The 20,360-nt window shown below is 23.9% G+C and overlaps 2 protein-coding genes across 9 annotated transcripts; both read right to left on the reverse strand.

The window, feature by feature from the left end:
• Positions 1 to 657: 657 nt before the first annotated feature.
• Positions 658 to 9,813, reverse strand: LOC113553634 (biorientation of chromosomes in cell division protein 1-like 1). Of its 8 annotated transcripts, none has more exons than XM_026957071.1 (8): positions 9,663 to 9,813; positions 9,184 to 9,366; positions 8,696 to 8,823; positions 7,935 to 8,086; positions 4,780 to 4,854; positions 1,750 to 4,671; positions 1,560 to 1,673; positions 658 to 863 (listed from the first exon to the last, which is right to left on the reverse strand). In XM_026957071.1, exons 2-7 carry the CDS (start codon positions 9,304 to 9,306, stop codon positions 1,633 to 1,635), a joined length of 3,441 nt encoding a protein of 1,146 aa, XP_026812872.1. In that variant the 5' UTR covers positions 9,307 to 9,366; positions 9,663 to 9,813; the 3' UTR covers positions 658 to 863; positions 1,560 to 1,632. The 8 variants fall into 8 exon arrangements, with proteins under 8 accessions (XP_026812872.1, XP_026812870.1, XP_026812866.1 ...); XM_026957069.1 differs by having other exon boundaries at positions 659 to 863; positions 1,750 to 4,683; positions 9,184 to 9,349; positions 9,667 to 9,813; XM_026957065.1 differs by having other exon boundaries at positions 659 to 863; positions 1,750 to 4,683; positions 9,667 to 9,813.
• Positions 9,814 to 12,437: 2,624 nt separating this feature from the next.
• LOC113553377 (TATA box-binding protein-associated factor RNA polymerase I subunit B) lies at positions 12,438 to 17,883 on the reverse strand. The gene is made up of 10 exons (XM_026956685.1): positions 17,635 to 17,883; positions 16,964 to 17,268; positions 16,137 to 16,299; positions 15,964 to 16,079; positions 15,673 to 15,900; positions 15,258 to 15,478; positions 14,995 to 15,178; positions 14,523 to 14,710; positions 13,989 to 14,220; positions 12,438 to 13,087 (listed from the first exon to the last, which is right to left on the reverse strand). Exons 1-10 carry the CDS (start codon positions 17,725 to 17,727, stop codon positions 12,598 to 12,600), a joined length of 2,220 nt encoding a protein of 739 aa, XP_026812486.1. The 5' UTR covers positions 17,728 to 17,883; the 3' UTR covers positions 12,438 to 12,597.
• Positions 17,884 to 20,360: the final 2,477 nt, after the last annotated feature.

Consider the following 20,360-nt stretch of genomic DNA (forward strand, 5'->3'; position numbering starts at 1 on the left):
CAATTCATAAATATTTACATAATATTATATATTACATGTTACATAGATACATAGGTAAGTACAAAAAAATGAGTAAGAATGAGCATAATTTACTATGATAAATTATATAATCAAAATGATCAAAACAATAAAAGTATTGTAGAGAATCGAATTATATTACAAAATATAAGCTATTATTAAAAGGCAGTGTACATATTTATTTTAAAGTACTTGATATTTACTGAATATTTGCATTTAATAGTTAATTGTTGACTTACATTTAATGTAATTTATGATGAAGGAATTATTAAAGAATTCAAGAAAAATTAAGTTGTTCATAATATACTTATTGATCTAGTGTAATATTAACATAAAAAAAAATATCAAAGAGAACAGTATACACAATAAATTTCATTTGATGTAATAATCATTTTATTTTATTATGATTTAATTTAATTAGATGTAATCAGATAGTATAAAATTCAATATAATAATAAATACAATTAAACATTTTTACAATATAATAAAATTTAAAAAAAAAATTGTTAAATAATAAGTTAACAAAAATTAAAGAAATATTTATTATTTAATGATATACAATGTTTGCAGTATATTAAATTATACAACAAATCAAAATTAAATAAGTAAACAAAGAGTAAAAAGGCATAAAAATATTTCACATATTCATCATGTTTTAATTTAATTATTAAATGTACTATTTCATTAAAATTAAAATTTATAATTATAACATTTTCAATAACACGTTTATTACTCTTATTGATTGTAATGAAAAGGTAAGGAACAATCACACAATTATATTTTAAATAGGTTCAGAGTTCTGTTTATTGACCATATCTATTAAACAAGTATACTTCTTTCTGACCCTGAGTAAAAAAAAAAGAGAAAAAATAATTTATATATTAAAATATTTTTAAACTTGATCCATTATCTATAGACCATGTATTTCTAGCAGTTCTAGTTCATAACTTTAGCCACACGTGTGTTTGCTCCTGTTTTATATAAAGAGCTATTTAAAGACTGTTGTATGAAAAAACTACTGCAGAGAATTGAAATGGATTTTTTTCCATTTTACAGAATTATTTTAATTGATCAGCTAATTTTCATATAAGCATTGGTTTTACAGTACTACCACAGTTTGTAAACCAAATCCACCAAGATATTTATTACCCCTTTGAATGTATAGTTTTGAGATAAGAGCTATATAAAAATAGATCTAGAAATTATAAACAATTTTAAATAGCAGGGAGAAATAAGACAATTCAGTGAAAGTGACATTTAAATCATCTATGGATGATTTCAAAGTGAAAAAACCCATATTCAGAAAAATAAACTGATATTTCTGATTATGGAAAATATTTACATAGATGATTTAAAAGGTCTATGATATTGAACACGAAAATATTATAGAAATATAATTTTTAATTTTCTTCAACTAATTTAAGTTATTTATGTTTTATAAAAATAAAATAAATAATTTTAAATACTATAAAATTGTCAGATTAATTACTAATTACAATTGATTTAAACAAACTATTGTATTTTTTAAAGATATTTCGTACCTTATTTTCAAATATTTTTGAAGAAAAAATTGAAGACATGATTCTTGTTATAAATATTATTTTTTACTGTTAATTATATGGGTACCTGTGAAGAGTCAGACACACGCTTAGCATCTGAAAAAAAATACATTACAATTGAAAATAGTAAATCTAGATAATACAAATTCTATTTAACAGTAGATATACTCACTATTACATCCATACTCCATTAATCTTTCAAGTTTTACTTTTACGGGTAAAAGTTTATATTTCATTTCTTGTTCAACAACCCAATTGTCATGATTGTGATTATTATTATTTACAGTAGGACAATCTTTTTTAGTATCAGTAATTGGTTTACTGTAGATCTCTTTTGGTGTTGTAACATTATCATTGTTACTTTTATACAAATATGCTGCCATAACTTCATTAAAAGTTTTTCCATTCTGGATTCCATTCCCACCACACGTAACATTTTGTTGATTATTATCTATATTGCTTTGTTTTTTGGCAAGTTCGAGCTGTTTTATAACATATTTATGTCCAATACTCATTTGAGCATCTTCTTCAGAGAATCCGATAAAGTCTGAACTAGATATACTATCTTTCAACTTGATAAGCTCTGCATAAACAATATCTCGATGTTTACACGGCTGAGTTTCTGCACTGGTAAAACCTTTAAATCCATCATTAATTACATCATGATTATTAACCTTTGCTTGTAAGGTTTTAATCACATTTTTTAGTAATTCATAGTTTTTACATGGGATAGCTTCTGCTTCAGAAAATCCTATAAAGGAGTAATGTGATTTGTCATCATCCAATACTTCTACAGTATTATTTTCTATTTTCTCATATAATATTTGTTTGGATATGGTACTTTCCGAATCATTAATTTTGACGTCTGTATCATTATTAGGTTTTTGTTCTAATTGTTCACACATTATATTTGATGATACATTATCAATAACAGGTACATTAACTTCATTAGGAATATCAAATGATTTTGAAAGTTTCAATTTTTTATGTTCTTTATCTTTATGGTGTTTTTTTCTCTTACATTTATTTAAAGAATCAATTTGATTTGGTAATAGTTTTAATTTTAGTTTTGGTACTTTTAAAATATCATTAGAATTACATTCATTAGTTTTTTCATTTTCACTTGGATCCAAATTGTTTTCAACATTTAATGTTTTTAATTCTTTTTCATTTACTTTTATTTCAGGTGATTTTTGGTGTTCTTCAGGTATTTCAACATTATTTACAGACTTACATTGTAATTTTATATCTTTACATGGTAACCTTTCAATATCAACAGAACAGACTTTCTCAAACAAATGGCCAACAATGCTTGATACACTTTTTACAGTATTTAGTAATTGTGATGTTTCTAAATTATTTGATTTTAATTGAGAATTTTCTTTAATATCATCATTATCACTAGATAATAAAATTTTCTCTTGATCAACATCTTCTTTAACATCTAATTCATTTTCTATTTTAGGTGTTTTTAAGGTTTCAGAAATAGGAGAAGAATTTTCTATAAAAATTATTTTTTCTGTTATAATTTTACTATGAGAACTTTCATTAAAAATTGTACTCATTGATAATAAAACATTTGCTGCATCTTGTTCATCATTTGTTATATTAGCACTTCGAAAATCATTCCATTCAGGTTCTTCTGGTTTTTCAGATTTATTTTCTTCAACACTTTCATTATTGATAGGTAATTGATTTTTTTCCGGTTGAGAAAGTTTAAGCCTTTTAGAGTCATTACGGTTACTTTTATGACTTGAACAAGTAGAATTCTTTACCAAAGATTTATTTTTAGACTTATCAATATCACTACTACTAGAATTTTTTGACAAATATTTGTCTTTAGATTTATCAACAGTTCTATTAGAAATCTTTGATGATGATTTGTCTTTAGACTTATCAATGTTAGTACTACTAGAACTCTTTGACAAATATTTGTCTTTAGATTTATCAATATCAGTACAACTAGAATTCTTTGACAAATATTTGTCTTTAGACTTATCAATGTTAGTACTACTAGAACTCTTTGACAAAGATTTGTCTTTAGATTTATCAATATCAGTACTACTAGAATTCTTTGACAAAGATTTGTCTTTAGATTTATCAACAGTTTTATTAGAATTCTTTGACAAAGATCTGTTTTTAGACTTATCAACATCAGTACAAGTAGAATTCTTTGACAACGATTTATCTTTAGACTTATCAACAATATCGGTACTAGTATTATCTTTTCTACTACTTTTATGATTACTGGATGATGATTTACTCTTGTCAGATGAAGAACTTTTATTTTTGTGTATAGTACTTTTTTGTTTAGAAGATCCTCCTGCATTACTTTCATCATCACTTCGGTTACCATTCAATAATTTAGGCTCTTTACAAAGACTAGACGATTTTTTTTTCTCTTCGAGAGAACGTTTAGTTCTTTTTGTATCTGTTCGGTTACTTTTATGACTTGAACTATTAGAATTAGAATTCTTTAACAAAAATTTGTCCTTAGACTTATCAACCATGTCTTTAGCCTTACTAACAATATCTTTAGATTTGTCATTAACATCTTTGGACTTATTAATAATATCTTTAGATTTATCAACAATATCTTTAGGCTTACTAACATCTTTAGATTTGTCAACAATATCTTTAGGCTTACTAACATCTTTAGATTTGTCAACAATATCTTTAGGCTTACTAACATCTTTAGATTTATTAACTACTTCTTTAGATTTGTCTATAATATCTTTAGGCTTATTAACAATATCATTAGGTTTATTAATGACATCTTTAGATTTGTCAACTATATCTTTAGACTTGTCAACTATATCTTTAGATTTATCTACAACTTCTTTACAACTATTATCTTTTTTATTACTTTTATGATTAGTAGATGAAGACTTAGACTTTTCAGATACAGAAGTTTTATTCTTGTGTTGACTACTTTTTTGTTTTAAAGATCCTCCGGTATCATTTTCATCATCAGTTCGATTACCATTCAATGATTTAGGTTCTTTACAAAGACTAGAAGATTTTTCTTTTTTGTCTGATCTTAAGTCCTTTCTGTCATCTTTTTGTGTTTTATCACAAGGTATGTTATCAGCACCTGGGATAAAATCTAAATAAAGTTGTGAATTTTATTATAATTGTAACTATATAAGTAAAAATGAATTTAATAACAGTAGAATTAATAGGTAATATATAATTAACTTGCCTATTTTGGGATTGAAAACATTACTATTTTCAATGTTAGATACATTTATCGAATTCATACTAGATTCTTTTAAACCTAAAAACAATACATTTAATTAATATAGTTGTATTATTTCTTTAATTTATAATACAATTTTAATTTTATTATAACAATTTATTATTGTTAAAAATAATGCTTGAAAACCAAAATAGTATTTAATTTATAACTGTTTGTTATGTAATTATTAAAACTAAAATAATTAAATTAGATTTTTTAAATCTTCATGTTAAAGAATTAAAATAATAAAAAATAAAAAGAATATAATACAGTGAAACCTCTAAATACCAGACACCCTCAGTCGAATTGGAGATGTGCGGTATTTAGAAGGAGAAATATAATATTAGAGAAATAAAAAATTGAAATTATAACTAAAAAAATTATTTATTTATTTAAAGTTATGTATACATAGGTACATGGGTAATAAATTTAATTTATTTTTATTTTTATTATTTTTATGTATTTTTAAAACTGCAAAGGTAAAAAGATAAAAAAAATTGATAGTATAAAAATGAAAACTAACATATATTAAAAAAATCAATTACTTTAGATTGTTTTGTATTCTGATGCAAAGTCATTTTGTATGTTAGTGCATTTTCTAATTCCAGAAAGTTGCGATAAAAATTATTAAAACTAAATGTTAAAGTGCCATAAAAGAGTCCGTTATTTAAAATATCCGATTTTTAGAGGTTTTTCTATAGAAAAGTAGTAAAAATATCTCTGTTCCTCAAAAAAATGTCCGCTATTAAGAAGTATCCATTATTTAGAGGTGTCCATTAAGGGAGGTTTCACTGTATTACATTTATTATGATTAATAATAACTTTTAAGAAGATATTTTACCCATATATATTGTTCCCATCTTATAGACAATTTATGTTTAATAGGACTAATTTTATGGTATTAGCTTTAATATTAAAATTTATTGATGTATTACAACTAGGGAATGGATTTAAATGGGAATTGCATTTTTTTCTGAATGTTCGAAAATATTGCTTTTTAAGCACAAAGTTAATTTTATATACCAAGGAATTGAAAAATGTAACTTTTATTTTGCACTTTTTTGCTTTTTAGAGCATTTTTTAATTAATACAATTTGATAAAAATTAAGCAGCACCTGATTATACAAAATACAGTGCTAATATGAAACACAAGGTAAAAGTATAAAGCAGTGTTTCTCAACTGGTGTTTGCGGAATCTAAGGGTTCCGTCAGCAGGTGCCAAGGGTTCCATGAAAAATTTGGGAAAATATAAATTAATAAATAATATTTTTGATTTAAATTATTATTCTAACATAGAATAGCTCTACAACTTATATGAGAGTTTCACAAAACATTCAAGCTCCTCCAAAGGCTCTGTGAGTAAAAGAAGTTGGTATAATGAATGTATTTATATAAATTATATATTCATTTTTTGAAAATAATTTTCAGAGTAAAAAAAATATAGGGGAACTAAAAAATGGTGAAAATGATACTAATAATTAATACCTAAGAATAAAAATTTATATAGCTAAACAAATTTTTTCAATGTTAAAAATCATTTTAAAAAAAAATGTTTGTATGAGCACATTAAATTGTATATTTTTAAGGCATTTTTCTTCTTTTTGGAACATTTAAAATCTGTACCCAAATTATAACAATTAAAAGTAAAAATATCATGTATATATTATTATATAATATTATGTATGTTTGTCAGCTTTCTTAATATTTTAATTTATAATCAAGTTATATGAATAGCCATGTAAATATAACTATTTAAAAATTGAAATATTGTAATAACCCAGTGTACAAACATGGACTATATTCATATTTTTAAGTTTTATAAATAAAATAGATCAATTCATTATAATATTAAAACAAATAACATAAAATTAGCCCTGCTGAATGCAAATTCACTATGTTGTACATTTGTAAGATAGACACGATTGGCGCCATAATATGCCAAGTGGAGTAATCGATTTATTTATTTTTATTAGAGGTAAAATATGGGCGGATGGGCTGTTTGTTATAAAATATTGAGAGTAATTACTATAAACTATTTTTCTTACACTTGACATGGACAAGATAAGTTAACTCAATTCAGCAATCCCTAATCAAAATTATACACATTATAGAAACCGTAAATATAAATATAATTGTTAGAACAAATGTATATTTTGTATAAAAAAAATTTCAAACACTTTCAAAAAAAAAATAGAGTGATCTTGCATTATCAATATTTTCAAAATTTTTTATTACTTTATAAGATCATATTATGATGATTATAGATTCTGATAATAACCATAAAAAAAATTATTAATTTTTTTACGGCCATATGTCTGTGACATAAGTCTTTGCTTAGACTAGTGTCACGTAACGTATATTATAGCGTATAAAAATTTTATAAAATATAAAAAATATAATATAATATTTTTTATATGTTTTTAATCCTTATGGTGTGTATACAAGTTTATTTATTTTAGAATACAGTACTTTATAAAAATAATGACATAGGGTGGGTATATAGAATAGATAATTTTATTTCGCTCTACTTAAATTTATAAGATTTGGTGTCTCTGATAAATACAATATTTAGTATGGTATGACATCATCTTGGAATTTTTAACATTATAAATTATTAGCTAGAGTAAAAGTTAAATGTTAATAAGAAATCCGGTCTTTAACACATTCAGTAATTTTCAAGTTATTAAAAAATAAGTAAAAAAGTATATTATAATATATAGCACGTCATCATCAAGTTGCCATTACAATCATAATGCTACTTTTGTAAATGAGCATGTATAAAGTATTGTCCATTATTAAACAGTAAATAGGTACCATAACTTGATCTAGGTATGTCGTAGTTCTTCAATTTTTGTTGATTAATATTATTTTATTTTTATTCCACAGGGAAAAAATTCAATTTATTAAAAGTATTAAGACATTAGCTAATGATTGAGTGTGGACAAGATGTATTTAATCATACTATATTATTTTTGATAATATTTATATATTTTGTCATTGCTAAATTTCAGGTCATGTCTGAAAGACAATATGTCTTTTGAATGACATGTCTATTGTCTACATACTAGGCCATAAATTATATTTAATATAAAAATTATAAAATATAATGAAAAACATACCATTAATTTCAATTGGAGGAGCTTCATTTTTGATTCCCAAGTATTCATCAACAGCAATTGCTATTTTAGGTTCAAAAATACTTAGTGTACGAGGCGCAAGTACTTGAGTAAGTATTCTATCAGCTCCTTCTTCAATATCTTGAGTTTCGCGTCTAAAATTACGTATTTATTTATAATAGATATATTGTTTCTTTAATAAGAATTTAAATTAATGAAGAATAAGTAAATATATAACATTAATGTGGCGCTCAGACTGATTACCAAATACTGTTGTGGCTATAAATTACTAGAGCTACATGGAAGCTTATTTAAAAACTATAATAATTTGTTTTTTGTGGACAATAAGTGATATGCTGATTTATTTGAACAATTTATCACTTAGACAATATGCTAATCTTAAAATTTGATATATATTTTGCTTTTAAATAATTGTTTTGTAAGTATAATTGTTGAACACAGCAAGACAATATTTTACAAAAAGGAGTGAGAGGTAGGGTATAGACTTGTTAATTTTATGTGCTTTCAAAATTCCTCACAGTCACATGCTACTGCTAATTATGTAAAGCAAACAATTAACTAATGAAGAGCTGATAAGACTTATTTATTGTAACTCTGATTTAAAAAGAGAATGATTTTATTCATTTTTAACATTTCAAGACTAATAATCAATTTAAAAACTTTAATTTTTTAAACAATAAAAAGAATTGTTTCAGAGACAACTGGCAAATGAAAAATATCAATTTCAAATTATAAATACATACCCATCAAGTAAATGTTTTCGAAGTCGTTCTCGAACAGTGTTTTTATTTAATTCGGGAGTATATTTTACTTTGCTTAAAAACTTGTTGACATTTGATTCTATTCGCTGTTTCCAATTTTGGTAAGTCGGCTATATGAACAAACAAAGAACAAATATTATCAATGCCATATAATCATTCTATAAAATAAAAATAGTTAATAAACCACATAAGTATACAAAATAGGACAATTGTAATAAACCATTAGACATATTTCAAAAATAAAAGCAAATCAAATATTTAATTTTATTAAAATACAATGTACTTAAGTGAATTTATGTGATTCTAATATCAATATATAAGTATATTTTATCTTAATTAATAACTATACTATTTTATAATTAGAAAAATAGTTTTTACGATATTAATAAATTATAGTAGTGGTATAGTAAGGTAATAAATTCTAAATTAAAAAGCGAATATAAAATATTTTAATTGTTTATATATTATACCTTAGCATCAATATCAGTAACACAATGTCTACGGATTTCATCGAATGTGCCATTAGACTTCAATGTTTCAAGTAGCATAAACACAATATCTTCGACACCTAACATATCATTTTTCTGCTCCATCGTAGAACCATAGACTTATGAACGTTGTTTTATTGATGTTCAACTATAATTGATGTAACACTATAATCATTGAACTAATTAAAGTAAAAAACAAATATAAGACAAAACATTATTTATGAATTATTTAAATTAGTTACTACATTGTTAACTTAAATTGGTTTAAGATTCATAGATTCCTATATTTTTACAAGTGTCCAGCACGTAGGAATAACATAAGAATACGAGCCAAAAACCGTTTAACGTCATTATGTAAACATAGTAACTAAAGAAAAAGAAATTGAATAAAACATTTAGTTGACAGAACTTAATTACTCTAATAAAATAATAATATTTTTAACACAAAAACACGAACATACATACAATAAGTTGATGGACATTCTACGTCCTACTGGCTACCGCTTACTTGAAACATATCTTAAAAGTAAATGATTGTATAATTTATTAATGAAAATAATAAATATTGAAATTTAATACAACACAATCTAAGTCTAAGATTAATAATTATTATTTTTCTATTATATTTTATGATATTGAACAAATTTTGGTAAGATAACTCATAGGTAAATATTATCATGGAAAGATAACCATCGCCGTCGAGATAAAATATTGTGCTTTTTATCCGTAAAGTATAATACCCATTACATCAATAGAACATAATCATTGTGTTAAAATTGTTTTAAATATACTAATAATTAAATAATATTGTATATTATAATAATTATAATATTATATAATTTATTGTGCATAATATTATCTGTGATAGAGCCAATGGTGTCGAATACAAAAATAAACACAGTACAGAATAGAGATAAAGATAATAATTTTAGTTTAACATTTATTTTATGTCTGTTAATTCTGTTATAAGACTGAATAATAATAATAATAATACGTTTCTATCCGTCAAGGTACTAACTTTTATATTGTAGTATATAAAATGTATTAACCTCGATGGTTCTACTACAGAATAGATTCAATATGATTCGATTATGGTTTGCAGTTTTTGAATTTTTGATAATACGCTGATCGTAATAGGGTGTTAAACGGTTATGTTACTTTAATAAGGCTTATGCCATTGATTTGTTATATCATTCCGATGACTTGACGTTCATAAATATATGATAATTGTATACCTACATAAAATATGTGTCAGTAGCGGTAATCGGTCAAAAAATTCGGATTCAGTTTTTATAGTCGGACAAAAAGTCAGAAAATACAAAATATTTTATATAATTAATATTCATTTTAAAAACTTAAAAATTTTATATATAGACATTATATATTATACATATTATATTATTATATTTATTTCTATTTTCTGATTTTCATTTATAATTATATAATTTATTACAACATATTAGAAGAACAATATCAACATTTATTTGTAACTAAATACATTATAATAAACAATGAATTTTATTTTATTTATAAACACGTCAATCAAAACAAAGCTAAAAAAATATAGTATATCATAATTATAATAAAAAAATATAAATTTGTCATTATTATAGGTACCTAACTATACTACTATGATAATGGATTTCCGTTATATTTTTGTTAGTTATACGAAAATAAAATATTTTGTATTTTCGGATTTTTGTTCAACTTTTTGTATAGCAGACTTTTTTTCCCCGCCGTCCCCAGACTTTTTGTCCGCGATTCGTCAGTGGCATGCCAATATAGCAGTAAAAATACATAATAAACTAATAAGTATATAACTATAAAGAAACTTATTAACTTTAACACAGACTAAGATAGACTAGATAGAGGTCTTTGACAGTCTTACTCAAAAAATATAATAAGATATTATTAGATCTTAAATAATAATTGTTTGAGCTTAATAATATAATGACATAATTGTCATGTAATTATTGTAATTACATAATTTAAAATTGTTTACCATTATTATAGCCTGTAGGCAGGGTTGGGCAGTATCTTAGATACAATAAATTGTATCTTGTATCGCGATACTTTTTAGTCAATGTATCAAGTATTTCATAAAATAATTTTATCGAAAAATACTTGACACTTTAATGCGATACTTTGAAAAATCAATTATTTAGGATTATTTTTACTCGTTTACATACCAACTACTATTTGACTATGTTTTAGTATAATACTATATACTAGGTATATTAATATGTAAAAAATAATATGCACGGCAAATTTAAATTTATGAATTCATAATTTAATTGCAGTACAACTTGAACAAAATTATTTTTCAACCTATTAGCCATATTAAGTTATATTTGTATATCACTGGCAGGATGAATTAATCCTGCCAGGAATAAATTATCAGACATTAATTTTGAAAAATATTACTATTTTTAAAAGGAAATGAGAATATGATATATCTATAATTTATTTTTATTATTATTTATTTAATTTTATGATTGACTTATTATAATATATTTAAACTTCACTAACTTTTGGAATTTTAAAGTTAAATGCATTTGTCTAGATTCACAACCTACCTAATTGAGTATAAATAAAATTAAAAAAAAATTCTATGCATCATACACTATGACTAATTTTTTCAAATTTATCGAGTATCAAGTATTTAAATACTTATATATAAGTATCAAGTATCTAGTATCTCGATACTCCAAAACAAAGTATTTAGTATCGCTATACTGATTTTTGAGTATCTTGCCCATCCCTCTGTAAGTAAGAAGGAATATTTAAAATCTGTAATCTATTTATTATACATAATCAGTAGATTAGACTCAATATTTTAAATTTCATTGTAGCCGGTAAGTACATTTTTACAATTATACAATATTATAAAAAAAAACATCAATATACATACTGTATATGTGGCCTAGCTTAGCAGTATATATACTTATTAAATATTAGCAATTTTTTTTAAAAAATTCCAAGTGAAAAAAAAAAGAATAACTATAAAATAGTATACATATTATCATATTGTACAGATCTGTTAAATTATTTTCAATAAAAATAATCACTCTTACAGCTTAAAGAATTAAATTGATAATATTACTAAAAAATATTGTTTTAAGACAAATATATTGTATATTAAATGTTAATATTGTTAATAGATGTTTAAATGTGTTAATTACATGTATAACAATCAACAAATAGCTTAACTAGGAACTTTGCAGAAGTAACAAATTGTTTTTACTTCATTAAAACTATGTTTTTATTATATCATTTAGGTATTAAAATTAAATAGAAATCACTAAGTAAACATATTTTTATTCACAAAACACTGAGTTAGAAATAATATTGATGAATATAATTACTTTATAATTTTTTTAGCTTATCAAACTACATCTATAAAGTAATATTGGAAATCATTTCTTCGCATTCTGTTTGGTTAGATGTTTCATTTGGTTGAATAAATGTAGAAAATTTTGTCTCCAAATCCATAAGTTGCAAATATAAATTAGACATATGACAATCTAAAATCCTACAACACTGATGCATAAACCATAAAAAGGAGTGAGGTAATTTATTTTTAAATACTGTATTTATTTTAGAAATGTTTGCTTTTTTTAAAAAATTTTTATTAATATAGATGAACCAATAATTTGAACCAGTTCCTAAAAATATTGTATTTGGTTTTTCTTCATATGAACTATTTGTAGTTTCATTCTCTTTATTTTTATATACTTCTTGATTTATTAAGTATACATTAATTTGAGAAGCATATGGAAGAGTTCCTACAGTATCGGAATCTCTACCTTTTTGTTTCATATAATGTAATGGACTACTGAAGTTAACTTCTATAGGTATATTACACTCATCAGCTAAATCATAGATTCTGTAATAAATAAAATTAATAACTTATTAAAATTATTATAAATTTGAAATGTAGGTTAAAATAAATTCTACCAATCAAGTTTTAAAATAATGATTTTGATATTTAAAAAATATAATTGCTCTATAAGATAATTTAATATACTCAAAATCAAAGAAATTAAGAAAGTGTACATCTATTCAGGAGTGTCATTTAAGTTGTTTTATTGTTGGTGTTTGGTTCCAACGTTTTTGCAGAAATTTAAAATCATTATTAGGCTATAATCATGGGCACTTTATTTTTTGGTAGGGGTAAATCGTGAATATATCTCCTCTATCTTCTTCTTTGGAGTTGGTTACCATTGTCCAAAATATAATACCCGGCTACCACCTCTCCTTTATATACATAAACTAACTATTAAATATTTTTATATCATTCTCTATTCTATCTAACCCTATTGTTTTTGACCTTCCTATCCTTCTATTTCCTTTCATTAATTTCTATAGCCACTGAGTCTGAATTTCCTCTTCTCGTAACTAGAGACATATTCATTTTGTAGAATTTCATGTAAAATATTTTTATAATTTATTTAAGATGATGCCACTTATATGAGTATGAAAATTTCACCATTGTTAATATGTGTGTGAATTATATATAATTTTAATGTATTTATATGGATAAATTACTAATTAATGTTTAAGAGACCATTAGTTCACTATTGATTCATTAAATGTTTAGTGATTGTTTATTCAACTTGGTATTAGTAAATTTATCAAAAAATGATACTTGAACATTTTAAGTATTTTAATTTCTTGACAAGTGTAAAAAATTAAGCATTTTACAATTTTATGTCTAGTTCATACCATATTATTATACTATTTAATTGATGTGATATTTTATAATATATATATATATATATACATACCTTTTTTCATTAGTTAGATATAAAATATCAGTTTGAGTAAAATTTTTTTTTAGAATTCTTTTTGCTTCATTACTTAATTCTATTGAATGATATTCAACTATCCATTTTATAGTTGATGACAATGGTTTAGTTGAGGCAGGAATTTCTCTATAATTTTCTTTTTTTCCAAAATCAGGTAATGATTGAAGTAAACATTCAGTGTTTTCTCTAAAACTTTTACATATTTTGTCTCCTATTCAATAATAAAAATTAATTAAAAATATATTTAAATGATACAATATTCAAGTCAGTGGTTTTCAAAAATATCTTTTTGTTCATAGAGCAACTAAGTTGTTGAAAAAATGAATGTTTATTTTAAACCAAAAACAAACCTATAAAATGATAATAATTCATGATAAACATTAATATATGCAATTAAAAATATTGAATTTAAAGTTTCCACGGAATCCTAAATTACTCTAGTGGAACCCTAGAGCTCCACGATATATAGTTTGAGAACTACTGACCTAAGTGAATATGAATCATAACTATTACCTTCTAATATAGGTAAAGTTGGTTTCATTATATTCCAATCGTTTATAAATAATTGAGTGTTGCGTATATTGCTTTTATACAATTTTTCATGCAGAACATAATTATACTTAGATACAATACAATTTCTAAATTCTATGTATTGCACATAATCATTCCAACTGAACAATTTTTTGTCAATTATATTTGATCTAAAAACAACATAAAAAATATTTGCATGTAAAAAACCTTTAGGTATTTAAATGATAAAGATATAACAATATTTTATTTTAAATCTGTTGATACATTTAAGTCTTTTATATTGCAACACATTTTTTTTTATCAATTAAAATTTTATTTTATTTTTTTAATTGGAATTTAAAGAAGCCTAATATATAACAATAATTGTATTAATTTTTAATAAACTATCAAAAAATATGAGTATATAGATCCTGAATCAAAGAGCTTTGATTTTAAAAATAAATAAATAACATACTGGTTAATTTTTTCAGCAAAATCTGAAGATAAATTTTCTGCATTACCATCAAGACAAAATAAAAATTTGGCAGCAAAAAGTATGTAAGCCATTATTTTAACTTCTACGTCTGGTAATTTTTGATTACATTTTACATTCGGAGGAGATATTGATACAAGTTTGCAAACAAAGTGTGTAAAATCATCTAATTTAAAAAAAAAAAATATACATACAATAATAAAAATAATAGATAAAAGAATAATTTCTAAAAAATTAATAATTACTTGGAAGTTGAAGTTCATCACAAAAACGCAAGAGTAATTTTTTAAAATTAATATTAGGTAGTTTATCAGCTTTAAAATGCTTCAATAGCATATGGAATTCTTCATTTATAAAATTCCTTGATGAACAAGGTACCATTTTACTTAAGTTAATACCGTGCTTTGAATTTTCTGGTAAAAATAAGTTAACACGATTTACATGCAAATGTCCTTCATGAATCCATCTAATAAAAATAAAATTATAGTTAAAATATAGTAAAACTTCAATAAGACGGAACTTCGGTAAAACAAAACCCTGTAAACACTAAAAAATTGCATGGTCCCAAGCAATTCCGTCTTATCGAGGCTTTACTGTATTTAGTTTGCAACCTGCTATACTTTTTATAATTTCTAAGTTTTATAATGTAAATTAGTTTACCTAAGTATGTCAGATAGGTAGATATCATCATCATTGATCATAAGAGCTAATTGTAATATAGATATTAGTTTTTTAATAGATAAAACATTTTTTTTTTCTTTTTTCTTTAAACTATTCCAATGTTTTCTACCAGCTTTAAAAAGCTTTAATGATTCTTCATTAGTAAGATCTTTAGTCTTTGATGGCATTGAAGTGAGAGATTTTTTTATATTTTTTGTCAATTTAATTCTGAAATAATATTGTTTTCAACAAATGTATATCAATATTATAAATAATAATACTTTAACTTACTTGACTTTCCTTGACTTATTACTTCTTTGCAATAAACTAATATCATCTGATAATCCTACTGAGTCGTTATTTGAATCTCTTGTAGAGTGGTCTAATTTTTTTAATTTACGGCTAAACTGTAATTCAATTTTTCAAATTAGGTCATAATAATTAATATTTAATTAATAATTTACTCTATTTCGTTTATTTATATCTGTTATACTAGAATTAATACTCGATGTCAGTGATTTTCTTTTATTGGAACATCTCCTTTTTTTATTCTCTTTTGCCATTCCAATTTTTGCATTTAGAATTTTTTTTTTAAGATTTTCAACTCCATATAAAATTTCACAGTCACTGAAAATATTTTTAATATTTGTTATATGATTATTTTAATAATATTCCAATAATTACCACTTATAATAACTGATGTTAACTGATATAGTAATTTTCAGATTGTAACCAATTGTCTATCAATAAACTTACATTATATTGCCAGGGTCGTATTGAGGTTTGGTGGCACCCCTACCAAATCAATGCATTTGCACCCCCCCCCCCCACTCAAATGGGAAATTTGCATTTGACAGGTCATGCACATTATTATATTCATGTACAATTATGCTATAAAGAATATAAAGAATATACACATACATATACCAACCTATTTTATAAGAATATTACTAACATATAATACATAAATATTTCATTTATAATGAATTGCCGATATTTCAAATTGTATGCTCCAACAGCCTTAATTTTTATATAATAAAAATAGGGAAAAACTTTACTGTAGTAAGTTGTTAAAATAAATTTAAATTTTTCAAATATTACATGAAAAAATTATTGCTTAAGTATTATTGAAATTTGCGCCCTAGCCCATGCTCTAATTAAGGCCTTGCATATTGCTGCATTTTATACTATAACGGTTGTAATCTGAATATTAATAAACTCTTGATGTTACAATAATATTTATAAAATTCAATTAGTTACAACATTTTTAATCAAAATTATTTTATCTTACATATCAATTATTGATGTATTTAATTTTGGAAGTTTCTTAAATTTCTTTGACGTAAATGCAACTTCGATGCATTGCAAATATTGAACCCATAATTGTAACACTATAATTTTTAAGCTAGGTTTAGCTCCAAGTTCGATAATTTCATTTGTAAGTCCCAAAAGAATAAAATTATAACATTCCCAAGATAACAGTTTTTTTGCTTTTTCTAGTTGAGATCCTGTAGTTATTTCATGATCTATATTTGCTGGATCTTCATAGTTAAGATTAACATTTTCATGAAAGTCTACGTGTTCTTCTCTAATAGTCTGCAAAATTAAAAAGAATATAAAGTAATTTAAAATAACATGTTACAATTAAAAAAAAAAAATGATTTCATCGTCTTTGTAAGATGTTTTAATGAAAAATAAGTGTAACTATATACCTACTATTTTTGATTGAACATACATTGTTGATTAGTTTTAAAATATAATTCAAGTAGGTATCTTTACCTAACAGATTTAATAAACCCAATTTTAAACATAGAAAACAATGATTTAGATTTATGTCAACAAAGATAATAATTTTAATTTTAAATATTGATAATAATTTTAAATAAACTGTTACTTTTATATTATTCAATAAAATAATTTAATTTTCCTTAAAATAAAAATCATTAAATTATGCATGCTTACTTGAGATTGTATTCCACATTCATTGCACACAAATGCACCATCAGTAATGGTGAAATTGTTACAGCCACAAACAAAACATTCATTTGTTTGCATTTTGCCTAGTACCTACTAATTAAAAATAAATAATTATAAAAAAATACTTGAAAATTTGTCTTCCATTATTTCGGTAATTTATCATTCTTCATTCAGACTATAAAGACAAGTAAAAACTTATAACAGTTACAACAAAATAACAAAAATATTTACTGTACATTTCATATTATCTCCAGCCTTCATTTATACATACATGATACATTATCATTTATCAATTATCACATTTAAAAAAAGCGGGTTTGTTGATAACAATCATATACAATATAAACATATATACTATAATATATTACTGTGTTAAATAAGAATCGCGGTTGTACATAATATTAAGTAGGTAGGTACCTCTTTAATTTTGGTCTCTAGACTTAAAAACAAAATAAAAAGCGTAAAGGATAAATACAATTCCTAATTATAATTTAAAAAATCAAGACACAAAGTTCTAATGACGTTTTATTACATTTATTAAATATTTTCATTTAATAAAATGCACTGATATTTATTTTGAAAATATGTACTAATAATACCTACTAGATGTAGGTAAGTAGATACTTTATTAAACGACCTGCTTAGGGAGAAATCAGAAATATTTGAAAACTTGCCTATGTAGAATATCGAATATCGGGTTTATACCATGCTGATAAAACAGCAACTTTCTGTTTCCCAACAAATAGTGTAATAGGAGACTAATTTTAGTGATATAAATATAATAATTGATTGTTCAAATTAAAAATCCTAAATAAAAATAAAAAAAAACGAATTTAATGATAACTATAACATTTAACTGTGGAAATAGCGAGGATATTTTTAAGACCCTCGATTCTAATTTCAATAGGAAAGATTTTGAGTGGGTGATATGTATCGATATGTGGGTTATGCATATAGATGGTGCTAGAGCTATGTGCAGTAAAAATAGTGTTGTGATCTGAATACTTGAAGTTAGTCTGAAAATACATCATGGGCTCACTGAAAAATTCACTGGGAAATTTTATAATAAATAGCATATAATGGATAACTTGAAAAAACGTTTTGAACACTTCTGTAAAATTAGTCAACTTCATTAAGACAAGGCCATTGCAATCACGCTTGTTTGAAAAGTTGTGCTAAGAGAATGGGAAGTTCTTACAAATTACTTCTTTTTCACACTAAAGTACGTTTCTTAGGAGTAAAATTATTAACACGACTTATAGAACACCATGAAAAAATTGCATTGTTTTTAAAAGTAAAAACTGATTTGGTAAAATCGTTGCACAACGAATAATTGATTCTGAAGCTCACGTATTTTAGTATTTAAACAATTTATTTTCGAAACTTAACGAACTAAATTTATATTTACAAGGAATACAAGGAGTTGTCAGAAGATTCATGTTTAAAACTCAAATTTAATCGTAAAAATTTAATTCAGTTTTGGTTATCATCTCAACAAACATTTCCAGTTCTTTTAGCATTTAGATGAAGTCATTAAGCTATAAAAGTAGATACTACCCCCATTCTCTTCTTCATACATGTGTGAAGATAGATTTTCGGCAATTGTGAGCATCAAAAATGAATATCGAAACAAGCTACACTTATCAAACTCCTTGCATTTAAAAATAACTTAAAAGAACGTCGACGTCAGTGCTTTTATCAGTCATAATAGGAAAAAATTACACACTTTGTCTCATTAATAATAAAAATACATTTGTAAAATTAAATTCATCATAAATATACAAATTGTAAAGTATAAAGTAATAAGTCATATAAGTAGTATAAATCTTAATAAAAACTGATTTTTAGAACTACTTTTTGATCCTGTAAAAGTCAAATCATGTGGGTTGCAATGGATTTTCAGTAGAAAAATTGGGTCGTGGTCTTAAAAATATTAAGCACCACAGGCTAAAGATTTGTTTTGGAAAAAATCAAAATATGAAATTTTACTTCAAGCGTATTAGACATTTCACGTTTTTTTTCCGATTTCATCTTTTTGACCAAGTAAATTGTTCATAAACTGGCCATAACATATTCGTCAGGTTCCCTTCCACTGTATATTTAAGTTAACCATTCTCTTGTATTAGTACCTATACACGGAACAATTCAATAACATATGTTTATAATTTATATTGGTCCAAGCTTTCATCATTATATATCCGTTGTCCGTTAGTAATTTATTCATTACTCATTAGTGTAAAATGTAAATATATTTTTTATCATCACGTATTCACGTGTCCAAACAAACATCTCTGAAGAAATGTCAAATTATTCACACACGTAAACTTCTAGTAGTACACTATATGTTGTAATGATTCACAGAATTTATTTAAATATATTCAATAACTTTTTGTTGTTGTTGTTGTTAGCCATTGTTGAAATGTTTTTTAGAATGTATTACACGTTAGCTGCTAGAAGTAAACTACACAATCGATTTGTTTAAAAATGCCGTTTAACTCACCATTCACAACAAGTATTATCATTCCAAAGTCCAGTTAAAAAGTTTATTTATAAAAATTATAACAATAAATAATGACATAAATAAATAATAATATACATTCATAATGATATTATACATAAGACATAACATTCTCAATTTGTAAAAAAAATAATATTGAATAAAATCGAATAAAATCAAAGTAATAAATAGTTTATCAGGAATTAACTTTGTT

This window comes from Rhopalosiphum maidis, chromosome 2 (genome assembly GCF_003676215.2).
Source record: "Rhopalosiphum maidis isolate BTI-1 chromosome 2, ASM367621v3, whole genome shotgun sequence".
Classification (NCBI taxonomy): Eukaryota; Metazoa; Arthropoda; class Insecta; order Hemiptera; family Aphididae; genus Rhopalosiphum; species Rhopalosiphum maidis.

Bases quoted from the DNA above. Each gene is read 5' to 3' on its own strand.
- LOC113553377 (XM_026956685.1), bottom strand. From the start codon at position 17,727: ATGCAAACAAATGAATGTTTTGTTTGTGGCTGTAACAATTTCACCATT. The intron at 15,901-15,963 runs GTAAGTTAAAGT...ATATTATTTCAG, and splicing joins AATAAGTCAAGGAAAGTCAA to AATTAAATTGACAAAAAATA. The intron at 15,479-15,672 runs GTAAACTAATTT...TATTTTTATTAG, and splicing joins TACCTATCTGACATACTTAG to ATGGATTCATGAAGGACATT.
- LOC113553634 (XM_026957069.1), bottom strand. From the start codon at position 9,306: ATGGAGCAGAAAAATGATATGTTAGGTGTCGAAGATATTGTGTTTATG. The intron at 8,087-8,695 runs GTATGTATTTAT...ACGTAATTTTAG, and splicing joins CGAAAACATTTACTTGATGG to ACGCGAAACTCAAGATATTG. The intron at 4,855-7,934 runs GTATGTTTTTCA...TATTGTTTTTAG, and splicing joins TCCTCCAATTGAAATTAATG to GTTTAAAAGAATCTAGTATG.